Raw genomic sequence first — 20,722 nt, 5'->3', positions numbered from 1 at the left:
TTTTATTAGAGTCCATACAACGAAATAACGGCTAAATATGTTTCTCTGCCCAATTCTACACAATACTTGGTAGATTAAGAGTGAAATAATTGGGAAAAATAATTTTTCACATGAATTATGGTACACTAAGTGAAAATTAATATACGTTAATGAAATTTAAAAAAAAACATTTTTAGATATTTTAATTTACTAGCCAAATTAATGGTGCATGTAAATTCATATTAAATGGACATAATTGCGCTATTAATGTTTGTTGAAGAAGAGTTTGTTTATCTTTTGAGTCTTATAGAGTCATTAAAAAATTTTGGTTAAAAATGCTTAACAATCCTAAACGCTTTTAGATTTATAATAAATGGGCATAGTTGTACTTTTGATATAATTATCAATCAAATCTAAAATATTTTATTAGCCAAAGTTTAATATAATTATCAATCAAATTTAATATAATTACTAGTTAAATTTTGACTGATAATTAATTTATATCTACTAAAATTACTAGTCAAATTTAATTTATATCTGCAAAATTCATTTTGAGGATAAAAAATTAAAAATATCAGTCAAAATTTATTTTGACTATGAATAATTTTAATTATCAATTAAAATTACATTTTATCGATATTTTTAAATATTTCACTGGTTGAAATTATATTTGTTTAGTAAATTATGTACCTGTAAAATTTATTTTAGCCACTAAAATTTTATCAATAATCATTTCTATTCTAGCAGTGACACCGCAACAACTGACGGTGTAATACATGTTGTCCATTGATCCTAAACTCTACATTAGTTGGCATCCATTATAAAATTCCATGTATATTTGTAGAAATTTATAGAAACTCATACGAAGAGTAATGGCTTCTCTACTACTATCGCATCTATTTCTCTTGCATTTTTCGTATCCTTTATTCTTTTCTTTTCGTCAGCATCTTCCAATGAAGAAAGAAAGGTAATTCCGACGTTTGTAAATTTGCATTTTGAAAACTATTCTAATTTAATCTGTATTACAATTAATATTACCATACATGAATGACATATTCAGGTATACATTGTGTACATGGGAGCTCAACACTCATCCCAGTACTCAACCTATGAACTCCATCTTAATTTGCTTAAAGAAATTCTTGTGAACTGGTAATAAATTGATATATATTATTTTGTGAAAAATTATATTTTGTCAAATTTTGAGACTAAAACAATTGATAATGCATGCAGTTCGCCTAGTGAGTCTTTAGTGTATAGCTACCAGAGGAGTTTCAGTGGATTTGCTGCCAAACTTTCGATTGACGAGGCCGAAAAATTGAGCGGTATAGTTTCCATTGTAGAATATGTTATAAATTAATTAATTACAATTCAACACAAATTATATTGCAGAAATGGAGGGAATAGTTTCAGTATTTCCTAGTAAAACCCTGAAGCTTCGCACGACGAGATCATGGGATTTCCTCAACTTCCGGCAGAGAGTTAACAAGAATCCCACATTAGAAAGTGATGTCATCGTCGGAATGATCGATACTGGAATCTGGCCAGAATCCAAGTCCTTCAGCGATCAGGGATTGAGATCTCCGCCGAGTAAATGGAAGGGTACTTGCGTAAATATGACATGTAACAAGTATGCTCAGAAAATCCGATCATTAATTTGCAATTTTATATATTTGTTTGACTCGATTTAATTAATGTTGTGACTAATATAAATTTATGATTGATTGAATTATTAAGCAAAATAATCGGGGCACGCTACTACAATAGCTTTGGCGATTACACGTTGAACGAGCCATCGCCACGCGACTTTGAAGGTCACGGGACGCACACAGCTTCCACTGCCGCCGGCCGTAGCGTCTCCCACGCCAGCCTCTACGGCCTCGCCAGGGGCACCGCCCGGGGGGCCGTGCCGTCAGCGAGGCTCGCGGTGTACAAGGTGTGCTGGTCGTTCGGGTGCACCGATCAAGACATCTTGGCGGCGTTTGACGACGCGATCTCTGACGGCGTCGACGTCATCTCCCTGTCAATCGGTCATTCCTTCCCCACGGATTACTTCCAGGACTCGATAGCTATCGGCTCCTTCCACGCCATGGCGAACGGGATTTTGACGTCGGCCTCCGCGGGGAACGACGGACCATACCATGGCACGGTCGCCAACGTGGCACCGTGGATGTTGGTGGCGGCGGCGAGCAGCATCGATAGGCACATCATTGACAAGATGGTCACCGGAGATCATGTGTCCACTTTGGTGAGTAATAAATTCGTCAATTTAATGATAGTGCAATTTCGACCATATGCAAAAACTTGTGTTGGTAGTTTTCAAACGCATGAAAATAAGGAATTATTATTAATTTTTGGGGAAAAAAATGCATGCAGGGAGCTTCTGTCAACACGTTTGCGACAAAAACTAGGCTTGGGTACCCCTTGATCTACTTGCAGGGAAATGCAACTACTTCACCAGGGTATGAAGATATATAATGCTATATATATATATTCTCTTCATAGATGCGAAATGATATATTCAATTACCAAACTTAATTGTCTATTGCTGTTTCAGGGATTGCACTACTTTGCCAGATAAAAACGTGCTGAAAGGGAAGATTGTTCTCTGCAACTACTTCTCTGACGAAATTTTTAGTACAGGCATTAAAGGATTGGTATTTATAGATGACTCTTCACTTGACGTTTCCTTCGTATACCCAATTCCATTCATTACAGTCAGTTCCTTGGATGGGCTCAAACTTTTGAGCTACATAAACAACACAAAGTGAGTGCAGTTTATATATATATATATATATAATCGAAGAAATAATTAGTATTTTAATTTCATCTTTGTTAAGCAATTAATGTCCCACTTAACTTCTTTAATTGCTTGCTAGATATGACAAGAATTTCTATAGTTCATCGAGGCAGGCATGTCGTATAGTTGTTCATCTAGTAGTGAATCTAGCTATATAATGGTGGAGAAATAATTAAGAGATCAGAACACAACGTTTAGAGAGTCTAGATAGCTAGGTTCAACATTTTTATGCTATTCTTTAACTATTTTAATTGCTACCGTACGTTTATAATATTTTGTAAATAGAAATCATATATAGGTACGTAGTAGTATTAATCCATGAATATGATCTTGGCTAGAAATCCTGTGGCTAACATCCACAAAAGTGAAGAAGTTTTTGACTCCGAGGCTCCCCTGGTTGGTTCGTTCTCATCGAGAGGTCCCAACATGATTACTCCTGACATCTTGAAGGTTATTAATTAATTAATTAATTAGTTCATAAATTCAGTTCGATTATCTTTATATTAATTTTTAAAGGATTTAATTGTATCGCAACTTGGAAATGTTTATGTTTGCAGCCTGATATAAGTGCTCCAGGAATTGACATTTTGGCCGCCTGGTCACCAGTTGCACCAGTGTCAGGCATCATCAACGACACAAGGGTCGTAAAGTACAACATAATCTCGGGCACTTCCATGGCTTGTCCGCACGTAACCGGCGCCGCCGCCTACGTCAAGTCCTTCCACCCAAATTGGTCGCCGGCGGCCATCATGTCTGCGCTCATGACGACAGGTCTCCTGCATAATCAATATAAGTATATATATACCCCTGTTTTTTAAAGTGAAATTTATCATCTTTAATTTGTCTATGTTTTATACAGCCAAACCGATGTATCCTTCGGCCGGCCAAGACCAATTATCGTATGGAGCCGGCCAACTGAACCCTGTGAAGGCCGTCGACCCGGGTCTCGTCTACGACGCTGGTGCCAGTGACTACGTGCAAATGCTCTGCAACTCGGGCTACAACGAAACCATGATTAGGATCGTCACCGGCGACGCCAGTTCCTGCTCTGCCAGCAGCAATGGAACCGCGAGGGATCTCAATTACCCTTCCATGGCCTTACATGTTCAGTCCGGAAAAGCCTTCACCGCGAAGTTCTTGAGAACAGTGACCAACGTCGGTGGCGCCCGACGCTGCAGGTACAAGGCGGAGGTCTGGGCTGATCACGGACTTAATGTGGTGGTGAATCCGAGTAAGTTGAAGTTTTCGGAGTTGAAGGAGAAGAGGCAGTTCACCGTGTCGGTTTCAGGCGGGCCATTGCCAGGGAACTCGACGGCGCCGGCGACGGTCATTTGGTCGGACGGGAAGCATCAAGTGAGGAGTGTGATCGTTGTCTACACGGATTATACGGATTTCTGATCTTGATCGACAATATATATACTATATATATATATATATACAATTTTATTTTATCATGTAAATAAGAAAATATTATATTACAATTCTGTTTCATCAATGTAAACTATACGGGTATTTTGAAATGACCATTCATTATCAATATGAAATTATCGTGTAAGATCGAACTTCAAATAAGCCTTTAGTAAAATATTTAGGACACATTTTGTTACAATAATTTTTTTATTTTTCAAACAATAAAATATATAACCAATAAAATTTCAATTAGTTTAGTTTGTAAAATTAATTGTTATAAAGTAAATGTTATTTCAGTTAAGTAGAAGTTCTTTCCGTAGTTGGAAGATTAAAATAAATGTTTTAGTCGTAAATTAAATTCTATTTCTAAAGTTTAGATTCTAATTATATTTCTAAAATAACAGTAATACCATAATCAAGAATTTTGTTATAAAGTAAATGTTATTTCAGTTGACTGCACTGGAAGTTCTTTCCATAGTAAGATTAAAATAAATGTTTTAGTCACAAATTAAATTATATTTCGTATCATCTTAATACATAAATAATGCGAAATTTGTCCCAATCTATAAGATTATTTCATCTACAAATATGGGAAATTAAACTTTTTAAAATTTACAGCTTCACAATAATATTCTGATATTGGCATTTTCAATTATATATAGTTTAAAGGATTTTCCTCATGTTAAAGGATTTTCAATAAGGGAATATAATAATTTTAATTAGCTCACATAATAAAAAGGTTTCTACAATATAAAAACTTAATATTCAAAAATTTAATAATAGTAGCAATTGAGAATGAGAGTTACATGCAGATGACCGCTGTAGATCCTAATACCATAAGGATAAATTTAATTGATTAATAGAAATATATATATTGAACTTGAAAATATATAAAATAATACTAATTCAATTAATAATCACTTTAAAGATCAGTGCAGCTAATATACATAGAACTTAATGTGTTGTTCTAAATTATTATAGTCAATGATAATTAAAATAAACAATGATTTGCATATGTAACATGGGCAAAAAGGTAGAACAAGCTCTATATAATAAAAAATAAAATAAAATTAATTAATTAAGATAATCGAGAAAAGTCGTCTACCTCTAAAGATTTAATTGGATGAAATCTGTATAGTAAAAAAATTAGAGATATACATCTTATATATATAATTAATAATATAGGTTATATCTCAAAATAAATAAAACTCATCGAAAATTTTATCCCTAAAAATTGAGCACTATAAATTTAAATAAGACAAGTCAAAATAAACAAATTCCCAATTCCACTAAGATCAACGATTTCTTTATTGGATCTTATTACTGCCACTATGCCAAAATAAGTTGGAACGATGTGACGACATCTTAATTAGGTATTAATTACTTAACACCTCTCCGCCGTCTTCCACCTTCGCTGTTGCCTTTTCCTGGGCCGCCTCCTCTAGCGCTTGGATCAACCTCCGGAGGCACGATTCCGAATCATCCCCCGACTTGGGCATCAAATTCTCCGCCACGTCGGCCGGCGTCATCTTCACCTCATCTATCAGCACCTTCACGTCCTCCAACAGCCGGTGGTCGTCGTCGACAATCCCGAGGTAGTTGGCCGCCAACACCTTAAATGCCTCGAAGCTGCAATACGACATCTCGATGTGCTTGTCCATCCTCCCTCGCCGTATCAGCGCCGGATCTAGCTTCTCCACGTGGTTGGTCGTGAATATGATGAGCCGCTCCCCGCCGCACGCCGACCATAATCCGTCGATGAAGTTAAGAAGCCCCGAGAGGGTCACCTTGCTCTGTTTCTTATCATCTCCAGGCGGTTTCACTGGAGGCTTTCTGTCACTGCTACCCTCCTCGTCGTCGTCCTCCTTGTCGTCCTTTTTCTTTTTCCTCTCGCCAGTTAAGTCGAGCGAGCAGTCGATGTCTTCAATCACGATGATGGACTTGCCCGTTGTCTCGATAAATAGCTTCCGGAGCTCGGTGTTGTCCTTGACGGAGGTGAGCTCGAGGTCGTAGATGTCGTAATCGAGGTAGTTGGCGATGGCGGCGATCATGGCGGACTTTCCGGTTCCCGGCGGGCCGTAGAGGAGGTAGCCTCGTTTCCATGGCTTTCCGATCTTGGCGTAGAAGTCCTTCCCGCTGCGGAACGCATCCAGGTCAGCCACGATCTCCTTCTTCTTCTCGGGGTCCATCGCCAGGGTCGCGAACGTCGAGGGATGGGTGAACGTGACGTGGCTCCAGACAGACTTCTTGTAACCGTACCAATTCTGGCTGGGGTTGTTGGTGTAGAGCTTGCGGCGGCGGTTGCGGAAGGCTGCCTCGCGCCCCGCGGCGAGGACGTGGTCGAGGTAGGATCCCACGACGAGGTCGCGGTTACGGCGGTGGAAGATGAGTCGGAAGTAGCGCCGGGAGTCCGGCTGCGGATAGAAGGAAACGGAGTTCTGAGGAGGTGAGCGGGAGACAGAGGTCCACCAGATCCGAGCGCCGCGGAAGTCGTCGGTGACCTCCTCGTGCTCCTCCATGCTGAGGGTAAGGGAGGAGGAGTCCTTCCCGATTTCGGCCTTGAGCTTGGTGGCAGACTGAGTGCAGGAGGCGGCGAGGTAAGACTCTATGGCGGCGTAGGCGTCGCTCCGCTTCATGCGCTCGCCGGAGAACTCAGGGAAGGTGATATGGATGTAGGGGTAGACAAGGGCGACAAGGCGGCGGGAGTATTTTCTGAGAGAGTACTCGAAGAACTGGATGCCGGGGAAGTATCGGTAAACGACGGGCCAAAGGAACATAGCGCTGGCCGCCAGCGACCACAACGCTGCCGCCCACTTCTCGCCGATACCGCTCGGAGTCATCCTTGACTCCTTGAATCGATACTATTGAACCCTCTTCACCATCTCTATATTTATTGCCAGAGAGAAGATCGCAATAAAAATTAACTCTCCTTTAATTTCATTGGTCAAGTTTCAAAATGGTCCCGTCTCCCTTTTTTTTATTTTTATTTTAAACTGGTCTGTTTCGTCTCAGTTCAATAATGTAAAGAAGAAAAAGCAATTAGACGATCATTGAGTATGACTTCTGTGGTGTGTTAGGAAAAAGGAATCAGCCGCGGACACGTCAGTCGTTGGACGTTTTCCACGGTGGTCGGCGTGCAGTTGTACAATCTATAATTGTTTGTTTAATATTTTATTTATTATTTTTCGTGATCACACATTTGATATCACAATTCTACTGCATAATATAATTTTATGCTGTACCAAAAGAAAAAAAAAAACAAAAAAGAAAAGTTTCCGTGTGGAAGGGGCTAAAATGACGAAATTTCTAACAGTGATTTTTTAAAAATGATGTACATTTATATGATTTTTAAATGCCGTGCGGGGCCAGACAGGCTATTTAAGTCGGGAAAGATGATGTCAATGGAATGACGTTCGTAGCCTCGGTCAACATATTTGCATCCTTGGAGGTCAAGTAATTGGGACGTGACGAGATATAAATTGTATATTATTTAACTCTAACTATAATTTATTTGATTATCAATAATTTTAAAATAGCAATATTGTAGCAGCATCGTCAGCAATAGATCAGTAAAAATTTGATTCAATCGAAATAATTGACCAAACTAAATTAATTCGAAAGTTCAGATTGATATATTCAGATGTTTATTTTATAAAATAATTATTTTAATAAAATAAGTTTGAGCTGATGAAGGGGTCCCTCTAATTAGGAGATGACATGATTTTTAAACGCTATGCGGGACCAGTCGTTCGTAGCTTTGGTCGACATATTTGGGAGTTCAAGTAAGTGGACGCAGACGAGATATAAATTATATGTTAATTAACTCTAACTATGATTTATTTGATCATCAGTATTTTTAAAATAGCAGTACTCAATAGAAGGTACAATTTTGATTATAAAATAATCGACCAAAAATTTAAATTCGATTTATTCAGGAGTTTAATTTTTTACAATATTATAATTATTTTGATTAAATCAATTTAATTTTGATTTTAAAAAATCAGTTAAGCCTATTAAATTGATTTTTTTATTAAATAACAAAAAATCATTATTATTTATTATTAAAATATTTTAATATTTTAAAAGTTTTTAATTTAATTATCCATCGAATTAATTAATTTTTTTATCGATTTAATTTATTCAATTTTAATAATAAAAATTAATTTGATAAAAACAGTTAATTTAATTTTAATAAATTTGATTAAGAAGATGATTTACTATTTTATTTAATTATCCGTCAATGCTCACCTTGATGGTCACTCGTCAATAGAATATTGTCGGGAGAGGTTTATCTCTAATTTATATAAATTTAAAATAATTTTTTTTCCATCTTAATTATTTTATTAAATTTTAAATAAATATTTTGATTTGTTTGTGATTAGTATTTATTTTTATTTATAAAAATTTATTTACAATTTTCTTTTGAATTCATTTCAAATTCTATTTTATTTTTGTTTTAAATATTATATTTTATAAACAAACTATTAATTCTAAGTAAATCTATGTCTGATTGATATAAATCTAATATAAATTTTATTTCCGTCTAAAAAATTTATTTTTAATTTATATAAATTTAAAATATAATTTTTTTTCATCTCAATTTTTCATTAAATTTTAAATAAAATTTTTGATAGAAATTATGCCATTTCAAATTATATTTATAATCCGTATTTATTTTTATTTATAATTTCATCTCAAATTCATTTTAAATTCTATCTTAATTTTTATTCAAATATTATATTTTAGAAACAAACTATTAATTTTGTCGCAAATTATTTCTGATTTATATAAATCTGAAATATATTTTATTTTCATTTAAAAATATCTCTAATTTCTATAAATTCAAAAATGATTTTTTCATCTCAATTTTTTATTAAATTTTAAATAAATTTTTTAACAAAATGTATACTCTTATAAATTCTATTTATAATCTATATTTATTTTATTTATATAAAATTATTTATAATTTTATTTCAAAAATTTTTTATAAATATTTTATTTTATTAAAATAAAATAGATTAATAATTCAATAATAAATCTATCTCTAATTTATCTAAATTAAAATAAATTTTAATTTTATTTTTAAAAAATATCTCTAGTCCTATTTTTTGGGGTGTTCCTGCAACTAGGATTAAACTTTCCAATTATTGATCTCTTACGACTGAATACTAGTCAAAGATTTGACACACTGTTACTCTCTTTCAAGATCTCAATTTAGTCCTTCCAATTTCCAAAGGGCTCTCTGTCAACCTATGATCGTTTTGACGGCTAAGGTCTCTATCAACTTCTAGTCCTCCGACGACTCTGAGGATTACACTTTCCAATTATTGATCTTTCTCAAGTATGACAGAAAACTAGTCAAAGATTTGACTGATTGTTACTCTCTCTCAACCTCTCAACTTAGTCCTTGAAATTTCCAAAGAGCTCTCTGTCAACCTATGATCCTTTTGACGGCTAAGCTCTCTATCAACTTCTAGTTCTTCCCACGACTCTGAGGATTACACTTTCCAATTATACCGATCAAAGATTTAACTAAATGCTATCAGTGATGAATCCAATATTTTACAAATATCTTTAATTAGCAAAGTTCAGGTTGTAAGGTTCCAACCTGTATCCTTATAAACATGACACTACAGAAAATTACGGAGCTCATGGAGAAGTTTGAGGTGGAACCAGAGCAGATACAAAAGGAACAGGGGTGATTCGTTCCTTTTATATTTTATTATCCCATACAATATGATTACAATATATAGATTATTATTACTATTTCCAAATATTTAACACCCATATTGAGCCACTGGGCTAAAACCCATAGAAAAAGTTGAAAATTGGGCTATATATATACTTTAATTAATTCTCAGTCGTCAAATTATGGATGCTGCAATTATACGGAAAATTGAATCAGGTAAATACTAACAAAAGCCTGGAAAGAGAAGATACCTAAGTCTATCCTACATGCTCTTGTTATTATTCATGGCAGATGTGTCAGTTGCAATCACGTCGACTCTTTCAAAGGCGCCTCCAAGTTGCATTTGGAGCCAGTGTGACCCCGAACACTGTTCATACTCCGTTGTTGCTCGTGAACTGAATGCGTTACTTGTGGTAGTATCATAAGCCTGACCAATAAAGTGGAATAAGAGAGATGATTATTATTGTTTTTTTAAAATGTTGGTCTGTGGAAATATGATACAATTCAAAGCAGTCACGGAAGTAAACATCACAGATGCAGTGATTCTGTTTTGCATGACATTAATATAGAGTCTGTAAGTGCAAAGAGTCTATGGAATATATCAATTTGTATAACAAAGAACCAACCTTAACCAGAAACCTAACTGCAAAGCAAGTAAATGAACAAAGAAGATAAAAAGAAAGGATTTTAGAGCCAACTGATTTTTTAAGTGGACTTTCAATGGGAAAGGCCTGGAGTCAGGTTAAGCCTCACTATCTAAGGAGCTGTAAGAGATAACTAGTTCTAACTCAACTTACGTCTTTGGGAGGGAATAATTCAATGCTGTTGTTCATCAGGGAATTGACAGCCTCTAGCTTCATTGATAGAAACTAAAATAAAACATAGAAAACTATTAGCTTCAAAGTTTCAAATTTAGTAGACAACGTATAGGAAAAGTAATGTCACAGGCTGGGCATTGCATACCTCAAGCTGATGCTGTAAGGCCTGGATATAATTTATTATCTCATCCAGAACTGATGCCTTACCAATTACCTGATGGGTGATGATATGGTTCAGAATAGGAAACATGAATATCATAATTGTTTATGTACGTAACAAATATCAAGAAAAGACATCAGTAGACATGAAAAAACTTCGCACCTTGTTACATCCAGGAACGATATCTTGGAGAATCTTCATTCTCTCACTGATCTTTTCTCTCCTAGCCTAAAAATAACATATCCAGCACCATAGTGATTCAAATAGAGTAGTAACAAACAGAAGTTCTAGTACAGAAACAAGGACTATGAAGTACATCAATTCAAAACATTAAAGAGAAAGCTTATATCTATAATCACACCATGTGTGCCCCTAAGCATGACTCTATGCAAACGTTGCCTGTCTAATCTAGTAGGAGATATGTTGCACATGCAAAAAATGTCCAAAAGAAGAGATTGTGATTAGGAACAAAAAAAATTTATGATTTTTCTGACCAGAATCATGCTTACCCTTTCTGCAAGGCTGTGACTATCTGTTGCTTGACCCCTTCTTGCTCTAACATGGATATAATCTTGCTTTGGTGGCTCCAGCGGCTGCAAATTTTGACCATCTGACTTGCTATCAATTCCAGTTCTTGCTTCGGTCTCAGGTTTTGCCTAGATATTTTCATTATTAGATTCAACAGTCTTGATGAATTTTACCTCAGAACCATTCTACATACCATTTGTAGTTAATTAATCAACAAAAAATATGAACAAGATAATATATCTGTTGAGACAGATTGTCTATCAACTATCTATCATGGAATACTTTTAATCATACAATAAAGATAAACTGCAATTAAAACACCGAATAATTTCAATATGTAAAGCAAGGCATTTGCAATACTAGTATTTTTCATGCAAAGTAAATCTGGATCTTGTAAACTCAGAGGAAGTTGAGAATGCAACTTAAAAAAAAAACAAAAAGTCAGGCGTAAGAACAAAGGAATTCTCATTTCTCTCACCATGAATTTACACTGACAGACGAACAAAAATATTCAGAAATTAAGACTTGAAAGTTAGCTCCGCGAACTATTTCAACAGAATCGCTAGAATGACATTTTTCTGAAACAAACAGAAGATATGGCATGACAGAATCAAAAAATGTCCATCAATGCTGGTAATAAATACAGAGTAAATTTCCTAGAAAAGGTTATATACATGTTCTGCCTCTTTCAGTCCATGTAATAGCTGTCAGCTAAGTTGTGTCTTCGCTTCATGTTCAACTAACTAGTATACCTACTAAATTTATCTACAACAATTCCCAGGTCTCAGGAACACCTTGTAGTTATGTTCATGTAATGCATGCCACCTATGGCCTATGGCGCCGCACAGCGAAAGTGGATATCCTAAAGGTAATTTTTACCGTTGTATCGAACAGTTTAATAGTAGCAGGCGGATCACGTAAATACACTAAGAGAAACACCGGAAAGATAATGAAGTAATTCAATCTCGATGTCAATTTAATCACTGGCATAATCGCTAACAAGAACCAAGTATGGCGTGTCCACCTCGACGACATACAAATGATAGCAATTAATAATAAACCAAACACACACAGCATCAGCACATCAGAAAAGTATAGATTTTCAAAAGAAATAACTTGATCAAGTGTTGCTCAATAATCCAAACACATGACGCGCATATCACAACCTCATTTAGCTACGCATGAACCAGTGAAAAATACGCTGAAAAACAACAACATCAATTAGGTAACGGGGAACCTACTGGACCGTTGCCGCTATTGGCGGCCACGAGCCTCGACGACTCATCGTCGGAAGAGTCCCTCCGTCGGCGGCGCGCCTTACTTCCTTGTCTGTGTTCGGTTACCGTGGAACCCTCCACGGAAGCGTGCCTTCCCATGCTTCGGGCACCGGGCCCCATTGCCGGCTGAGAAGACGCTCCCGGCACCGGGAACCCCCAAATTTCTGGCATCTGCGGCAACCGATAAGAAGACGAGGCCCAGCCGAACTGGACCTCACATCGGTGACGTGACGGCGGAGTCGAATCCAACGGCAGGCGATCAGATCCGCGGCGGGCGGCTGGCGGCGGGTGGCGGAGAGCGAGGGGGGCCTGGGGCCAGTGTGCCAGTGGATCTCGGCGAGGACGAATTGTTTAATGGAGGAATGGATGGATTTGGGAGCTTGGAATTTAAAGCGACAGGTGGCAGATATACCACTTTAAATAATTGGAGGGGCCGAGCAGGGAACTCTGCATTGGATCGCATGTCTCACATCAATCACAAAACAGAATACCGAAACACAATCTTGGTCATAAATTTGAAATTTCCTGCACGTGTGTTTGTGACCGAGATAACTAATCTACGCTTCTATTGGTGGACCCTGTTTCCTAAACTACAGGATGTTCTACATAGTCGTGTGAGATGAAGATGAGCTCTCTCTTCCAAAACACGAGACGCGGATCTACCCATGCGTTTTTTAGTCTTACTCTTAAAAATCGATAGAAGAAGTTATGATTTTCCTTTTTACTTTTAAAATTCTCTTCGAACTTTACAGTTCAAAAGTATTAAAAATCAATAGAAATTGTTTAAACAACAAATTTTGGTTTGGATTGGATCACATTTGCATGAATTGAAGGAGGGCCGCGAATTGGGCCTCAAATAGAAGGCCGGCCCGCAAGAGTGTGTGTGAGTTGATGATCCAAGATTGGGTAACGTTATCAATTTTGCATCCTTTAGGATCAGATATATATTTATTTTATATTTAAATAAATAAATAAATATGGACACTAGTGAGCTCAATTTATCGATGTTCATAAGCTAAGCATAATTCATAAAAAACCTATAAATAATATAATATGTATATTACCAATTCTATAATTTTAAATTATTTATAACATATTAATAATGAAAAAAGTAATATATTCTATTTATTGAATTATTATTTTTAACTAAAATAATATATATCTCTATCTAACCTTAATAATAAATTCTCAATACCAAAATGTAGACTCTATGATTAGCTTGGAATTGAACAATAAGAATTCTGTTACTAATATACTTAAACAATTCTTTTCATTTATATATTCAAATGCTAACGTCTCACTTTTAAATTTACTATCTGTTAATTATATTTTAAATCAGAATAAGTCTGACGTAAGATTATCAAACTTTGAATTAGTGAGCAAATGAAAGGATTTGTGCAATGCAATATAATTAATTGAGGCACGTTGACAGTTCAGAATACAATATATTAAACAAACAAACAAAAAAAACTAGTGTGTTGGATAAAACGCCAACTCCTACCGGTTCAAGACTTAGAAATTAATTATTATTATTTTATATATTCAGTTTTTCTGATTCTTTAATCTTATTCAGTTTAGAAATTATCGGACAGTTCAACATAGAATTTTACCATCGCACTATCAGGAGCAGACTTGAAGTTCTGTAGCGTACGCAAGTGGCTGTTAGACGGTCACATCAAGGGGAAAAAGCCATGACGACGAGAAGCCAAACCACAGTGTTTTAGCTGAAAGGTTTTTTGGATTTTACTTTATACTAAATTTTGTTTTTATTATCTCATGTAATGTTGGTGTGGCCAAAGGACGAAGGCCTCAACTTTTTTACTTTTCCTGAAAAGCTAACTAGTTTGTTCCTCACTGCCCATCTCATATCGTATTTGTTTTTCATGTTTTTTTTTTGTTTAAAAGAAAATTTGTCTCTTAGCCTTAGAATTATTTCTCTGACACTCTCACATGATAGTGATAAATATCTATCTGATATAGATCATAAATGATCGGTCCTAAGTTTGCGTGTGTGTGTGTGTTAGTTAAAAGAAAAGCTACGAGACAAAATTAATATTTAAACAGAACTTTTATTTTCATCTCTTTGTATAACTAATCTGTGTGTTAGTTAAATAAATGATCGGTCCTAATTTATTTATTTTTAAATGGTGTCCTTTTATGATTTATATGATCGAGTATATTTGGCAATTTTGTGAGACAATAAGGCTGCTACACTTCAAGCTATAACCTAAACTTAACGCGAAATATCATATATTTTTCGAACCTTTAGGGAAGTCTAATCGTTCATAGCTGTGCAAGCATCCAACCGATCGTCTCCTCTTTGCCAACTCATTTGTAGCTTCCTTGATCCACTAAAAACACCCTAACCTCTTCACATGTTTGTCTCACAGAGGTTAAATTCCTTAACTTTTTTTTCAATATTTGCTCGGCAATCATTTTTTTGTGGCAAAAAAATACGGGAAAAAAAAGTTAAAGTCCTTAGATTTGGTTTGATAGGTGAAGATTTGGGTGCCCCTCCATGATTGGGGTCTAATGGTCCTGTGCCCCACCCATGTCTTGTTGTTTGGAGCACAGCCATATGCACCCAAAAATACCGGTCTTTTCTGCTTGTCTCATCACAGAAACTCATCATTGCTTAAACAGTCCCTATACCATAAGTGCTCCAAAGAGTGCCTTGGTTAGGCAACTAGCTAGACTCTGCAAGCAAACTGCAATTGTCCAATGTGAATTTCTTAATTCATTTAGAATTAAGGGAAGATAAGGACGTTCTTTAACTCGAACTGACTGCTGTATGTAGAACAGCAGAGTTAGTTTCTGGAGCTAGCTAGTAAACCACCCAGCTTTAGAACCCCCCACAAAGTGTTTTAGGAAAAATCGAAGAGAAAACATCGACATCCACAAAGTGTTTCTGGAGCTAGCCAGATTCAAGGATCGTTGTCTAGCTAGTTCAAACACCCTGTTTAATTGATTTCCTGAACGGGTTGGTGCATCAGCTTTTGCTAAAGAGAATAGTGGTGATTTTCTCCAACAAGAACCATGTATATATGTACGTTAGTAAGCAAAGTAGAAGATCATGCAATTGGAAAAGCAAGCACACTAGAGAATATAATTCAACTTTCTTACAGCATCTTTAGACCATATGCTCCCTTAATGATTCTTCTAAAGATCTCCTTAATTATTTGAGTAAAACCACCCTTTATGACCAGTTGACTGCTGAATATTCGATGCCCGTTCATGGCTTTGTATGCTTCTATTTTACTGGAAATGAAAAAGCCTATCAGAACAATATTTACTTTGGAAAAGAAAGCTGAATCGTTTATTCGCCAAGAATCAATGGATAGATAGTCTTATTCATGCTCCGAAAACAATCCTATCAAATTAATTCGCATCTTAAGTTGTTTTTGAGATTAATTTTGTGGTTTCAGATTCTTAAAGCTTTACCCTTTTAGATTCTTTGTTTCCTTTTTATATTCTGTTTAATAAGCGTGGAGAGTGCAAAATCAAGATAAGGAAGGGGAAAAGACGACAAAAAACAGAAGAAAGAAAGTAAAACGAAGATTGGACTTGTCGTTGTGACAAACCTAAAAAATCCACTTCACTCGATTGTAGATGGATAATTCATAATTTATCTATAGTTTATTTTACCCTTTTTTTTTTACACCCTTCATCGTTGTTCATAAGACATCCTTCGACCTCAATCACCATCTATAACTTCACTTTCACCCCCCTCCATCATTAACGACGAACCTCTTTCATCCTTTTGTCGCTGTCCTTGAGCCCCACCTTTGCCGAGAAGAGACCGTTCGAAGGGAAAATTGTATAAATCAGACACACAGGAAGCTTATTCTTTAAAAATAAAATAAATTTTCAAAAAATTAGTGTTACACAAAAATAACATTTTCTGTGAAATGAAAGATCCCAACACCGAAAGCAAATTAATTTTAGAACAGTTCGTGGAATCGACTCACTACAGTGAACTCCTTAAACAAGACAAAAGTGATGGACGGTGAGCAGTGTATTAGATGGCGACATTTTTCAATACTCAATGGACAAGTTAAATGCTCTCCGCGATGCTTACGCGTGGCTGCGTGTGTCTAATCTGACGGTTCGGAAGGTGGTCGCATAGAGACGTCGACTTTTGCTAGATTTCGGGAATTGTATAAGGGCCAAGATTTTGTGCATGTGTGGCATGAATAAATGGCATTTCGCCATTTGATAATAAAAATAAATCTGTATTTGTGGGCTTTCGGAATAAGTGTCACTAACTTCTTTTAATCATGATCAGCTTAATTAAAATAATCACGTACGCTTTGTTCGTTGGCTTCAAATCCTCTGGGAGTTGGTTTTTGCTACTTGTCATGATTATCTTGATTGGTGATCGATAAATAAAATCATTAATCCTCCAAGTCGTCATCATCATTCTCGTGTTGATATTACTTTCATAAAGTCTTGTCTAGTTCTTTCCCTTCAGTTGGGTTCTAAGTAGAACTCTTTTGTTTTCTTTTCTCCTTCTGTTTTCTGGAAAGGACCACAAAAAATCATCAGTAAATTCATCAAGGGATACAAACAACAACGATAATTGCGCAGATAAATCATGTTTTAGAGAATCGAGAAAAGTGGGATTGCTCTCCACCATGTAATTGTAACATCAGCAAAAACTCAAGAAAAGTAGGGGATGTTTACAAAGCTGGGGCATCGTCCTCAACTTGCTATATACCTACCATTACCATCACCCCACCCCACCCCACCCCACCCACCGCCCTTCTCTCTCGCAACTTTTTTCTTCGAGCTTGAAAAGTTGAAAACATCACCAAATTCAAGCTGTCACTTTCCGTCTCACAAGATTTCACAGCGAGTTCCCACAGAGAAAAAGAAAGGGGGAAAAGAAAAGGGGTTGGAGGCTTTGACTGCCATTGAGTCGCGACGATAGTTTGCTGGGTTTACAGTAACTGGTAGTTTTAGATGAGAGAGAAAAAAATTGTTGTGAAAATTTTGAGAGATTGAAGAACATACAAAAGATCTTACTGGAGTTGCTTTCTCCACCTTGTTGTGTTCCATCAAAAAAGGGCTTCAATAGGATAAGTTTCACACGTTACAATAATTCCAACGTAGCCTCTCTGGGCCTATATGTATGCGGGCGTTTTCCTATATGTCAACCAAATCCTTGGCGGTCTCTCTCTCTCTCTCTCTCTCTCCTCCATCATTTTCAAAGCTCAATAATTGAAACCGAGCCAAGAATTTGATAGCCGGGAAGACATCAGAAGTCCCTTGTTTCTGGTATCAGACAATCTTCTGACTTGCTTTTAACTTCCTAATTTTCTTCTTTCTGTTTGCTTGCTTGTATTTTCCTTTCCAATTCATCACCTTTTTTTCTTGCTTACTTGATTTTGTTGCAGCCTCACTGCGTTAGTCGCTTGTGGAGGGATTTCTCAGTGCCACGCTGTTGATGCAGTATGTCTTAATTCATCTATTTCTTTGGTTTCGGTGAAATAAGTTTAGTTATTTGCTGATCGCTCTGACCTTGCCTTTCTTTCTTGTGGTAACCGGATGAAGCTTGAATCAAAGATTTGAACTGCATTTCTTTAGTCAATAGCTGGGAAGAATTAGGAGGATCAGGTTATAGGAAGAGGACCCTAGGACGAATTACAAGGCTGCTTTGATGGAATGGGAGTACAAGATTCCATCATGGGATTTGGCAGAACTGGAGCAAAACGCTGAGTCCAACCCTGGTGGAATTGTCGAACCACTTTGCGCTCACGGAGGTCAGGCCAATGGCGTAAACTGTTCAGTCGATCTGAAGCTTGGAGGATCAGGTAACCCTGAACCACCAGAGAAGTGGAAAGGCCAACGCAAAACGATGATGGTGGCTGTTTCGTCATCCAGTCCGCTGAAGAGGGCCCGTGCGCCGAGCACCGCTGGGCAGAATGTGTCGTGCTCGGTCGACAGCTGCAAATCCGATCTCAGCCACTGCAGAGAGTATCACCGGCGCCACAAGGTCTGCGAGGCCCACTCGAAGACCCCGATCGTCATGGTGGGTGGCGTCGAGCAGCGGTTTTGCCAGCAGTGCAGCAGGTAATGAAACAGAGCTGCTACCTGCAAGATGAATGGTACAGAGTTCTTGTAGCCATCAAAATTAACTGATTAACATAGTATAAATGCATACTTGTGAGGGTAAGATATAGCAGTGTCATCTCACAGTCGAGATTAAGTTCGAGTTTTTAAGATCACCAACTTATTTTACCTTGTGATTGGGGTTCCATGCTTCCAAAGGGAGCTGTTGGTGCATCAGAAGTATAGCTGTTGAGGATTTGTGGGCATAAAAAGGAAATATCCAACATCCATGGACATCCTAACTATTGGCGTTAGCGTACTTTCAAGTCTTTTTTTTTTTCTGCAAATTAGTTTTTGTTAAAGCAATGCAATTATGACCATGCTGCATCACAAGAATCCCAAAGCACACACTTTGACCTCGTAACACTTATCTTTAGTGCATGTGATTAGTTGCTTTCTTGTCATGGAGTCCAAAAGATGGGATGGGGGTGAGACTGAGACATGATCATCAGTAAGGAAAATTTGCCATTTTAGTTTAGATGATACTTCTGTTAAGTGATTCCCCAGCGTCGTCACGGGAGAAGAAAGATTTGAACACTAAACCAAGCATGCTTGAAATGTCACTGTAAATCCTCTGAAGAACAGTTGTGAAACTAGTTCCTTTTGGATCCATTCTACAAACAATGTTTCAAATCTTCGGCACCCTTGGTGATTGATCGTGTTAACAGGTTTCACTTGCTGGCGGAGTTTGATGAGGTTAAGAGAAGCTGCAGGAAACGTCTCGATGGACACAACAGAAGAAGAAGAAAGCCTCAACCGGAATCAATCAATTCAACCAGCTTCTTCCCAGTTCCACAAGGTTCGGATTTGCATGCTCTGTTTTTTCCCCTTTTCTCCGATCGAGGAGCTAATCTACGATAAAGGATTCAATTTACTTGCAGGCACCAAGTTCTCGACGTACGCTCCCATGTCCCAAACTCATTCATCAAACCCCAACTGGTCTGCAATTATTAAAACTGAAGAAAATGCTGTGCATTTTAACAACAGTCGGCAACGTATCGCCGGATCCTTTTCTCGTGACTACGCCGAAGGAAAGCAGTTTGCTTTCTTGCAAGAAGGCAAAGTTTCCCTTGACAGGACAGCAACAGAACCATCTGTGCGTCAGCCATTTCTCAAGATTGTTTGTTCAGCAGAAAGCAGCAGCAAGATCAAGATGTTCTCCGGCGGGTTAACACAAGCTCTCGACTCCGATTGTGCTCTCTCTCTTCTGTCATCGCCAACTCAAACTTCAAGCATGCATGTTGGGCAAATGCTACCTGCCAACAGGGTTCCTATGTGCCAGCCTCTCGTGTCGAGTTTCCCATATAGCGGCCATGATCGATTCGCTGGTTCTCAGGCATTGAGAGGTGTTCCTCCGACGACATCCTCTTGCTCGGGAGTCAAAGATGAGCAAACAGGTGGAGTGGTAGTTTCTGATGCTGATGGTCTTCCATTCCAGGGCATGTTTCACATAGGAGAAGAGGAGTCACCTGATGGCGTCTTGGAATCACTTCCCTTTTCTTGGCAGTGATGAATTTGTAATAAAAACTGTTTGAAGGGTCCATGTCGTCTCAGCTTTCTGGCAAGGTAAAACTGTGAAGTTGTTCCAGCACCTTATGGATGTTCTTGCTCAGTACTTGTTCTAACATGAAAGTAGGTGTTATCCATGAAATGCAAGTGACGATGCTTCTTTCGCTGGATCTTTGGCTTGTCAAATCCTGCTTCAAACGACGATGTGAGGAATCTCGATCGTGTAACTGAAGAACAAGATGGCCTGCCGAAAAGAAAGAAGAGAAACCTTCTCTTTTTCGCAAGCAAAGAAAAAACCCGAAGATTTTCAAATTCTCAATTAATCAGACTTTACTCGCATGGCCTTCCCTTTTAAAATGCATTATTGTTTTTTTTAAACTCAGTTAATTACTAAAATATGTTATATAATTCTTAAAAATCATATAAAAATTTAAATAATAA

At 37.1% G+C, this 20,722-nt stretch overlaps 4 protein-coding genes across 4 annotated transcripts in view; 2 read left to right on the top strand and 2 right to left on the bottom strand.

Moving 5' to 3' along the window:
* LOC141825032 (subtilisin-like protease SBT4.3) overlaps positions 1-4,177 on the top strand; it is a 5,924-nt gene extending 1,747 nt beyond the window's left edge. The window contains exons 2-11 of the mRNA XM_074712400.1: positions 824-946; positions 1,040-1,131; positions 1,213-1,304; positions 1,372-1,609; positions 1,717-2,227; positions 2,356-2,441; positions 2,537-2,746; positions 3,118-3,229; positions 3,337-3,550; positions 3,639-4,177. Of these exons, the coding sequence (XP_074568501.1) occupies positions 824-946; positions 1,040-1,131; positions 1,213-1,304; positions 1,372-1,609; positions 1,717-2,227; positions 2,356-2,441; positions 2,537-2,746; positions 3,118-3,229; positions 3,337-3,550; positions 3,639-4,177 (2,217 nt within the window). The remainder of the gene's footprint in view (positions 1-823; positions 947-1,039; positions 1,132-1,212; positions 1,305-1,371; positions 1,610-1,716; positions 2,228-2,355; positions 2,442-2,536; positions 2,747-3,117; positions 3,230-3,336; positions 3,551-3,638) is intronic.
* Positions 4,178-5,461: 1,284 nt separating this feature from the next.
* Positions 5,462-7,052, bottom strand: LOC141834545 (AAA-ATPase ASD, mitochondrial-like). Its single transcript, XM_074721863.1, has one exon. It carries the CDS (start codon positions 7,027-7,029, stop codon positions 5,566-5,568), a length of 1,464 nt encoding a protein of 487 aa, XP_074577964.1. The 5' UTR covers positions 7,030-7,052; the 3' UTR covers positions 5,462-5,565.
* A 2,956-nt stretch (positions 7,053-10,008) lies between these two features.
* Positions 10,009-13,015, bottom strand: LOC141834556 (transcription factor BHLH089). Its single transcript, XM_074721874.1, has 6 exons — positions 12,626-13,015; positions 11,366-11,512; positions 11,019-11,084; positions 10,842-10,910; positions 10,676-10,747; positions 10,009-10,305 (listed from the first exon to the last, which is right to left on the bottom strand). The coding sequence occupies exons 1-6, from the start codon at positions 12,830-12,832 to the stop codon at positions 10,141-10,143; spliced, it is 726 nt and encodes a 241-aa protein (XP_074577975.1). The 5' UTR covers positions 12,833-13,015; the 3' UTR covers positions 10,009-10,140.
* A 4,823-nt stretch (positions 13,016-17,838) lies between these two features.
* LOC141829130 (squamosa promoter-binding-like protein 16) lies at positions 17,839-20,423 on the top strand. The gene is made up of 5 exons (XM_074716543.1): positions 17,839-17,938; positions 18,058-18,112; positions 18,215-18,733; positions 19,441-19,571; positions 19,654-20,423. The coding sequence occupies exons 3-5, from the start codon at positions 18,321-18,323 to the stop codon at positions 20,280-20,282; spliced, it is 1,173 nt and encodes a 390-aa protein (XP_074572644.1). The 5' UTR covers positions 17,839-17,938; positions 18,058-18,112; positions 18,215-18,320; the 3' UTR covers positions 20,283-20,423.
* The last annotated feature ends 299 nt before the right edge of the window (positions 20,424-20,722 follow it).

Source organism: Curcuma longa, chromosome 1 (genome assembly GCF_044706935.1).
Source record: "Curcuma longa cultivar G26 ecotype Majalengka, Jawa Barat chromosome 1, ITB_CL_G26_1.1, whole genome shotgun sequence".
In the NCBI taxonomy this organism is placed as follows: Eukaryota; Viridiplantae; Streptophyta; class Magnoliopsida; order Zingiberales; family Zingiberaceae; genus Curcuma; species Curcuma longa.
This window is presented reverse-complemented; position numbering and strand designations above follow the sequence as displayed.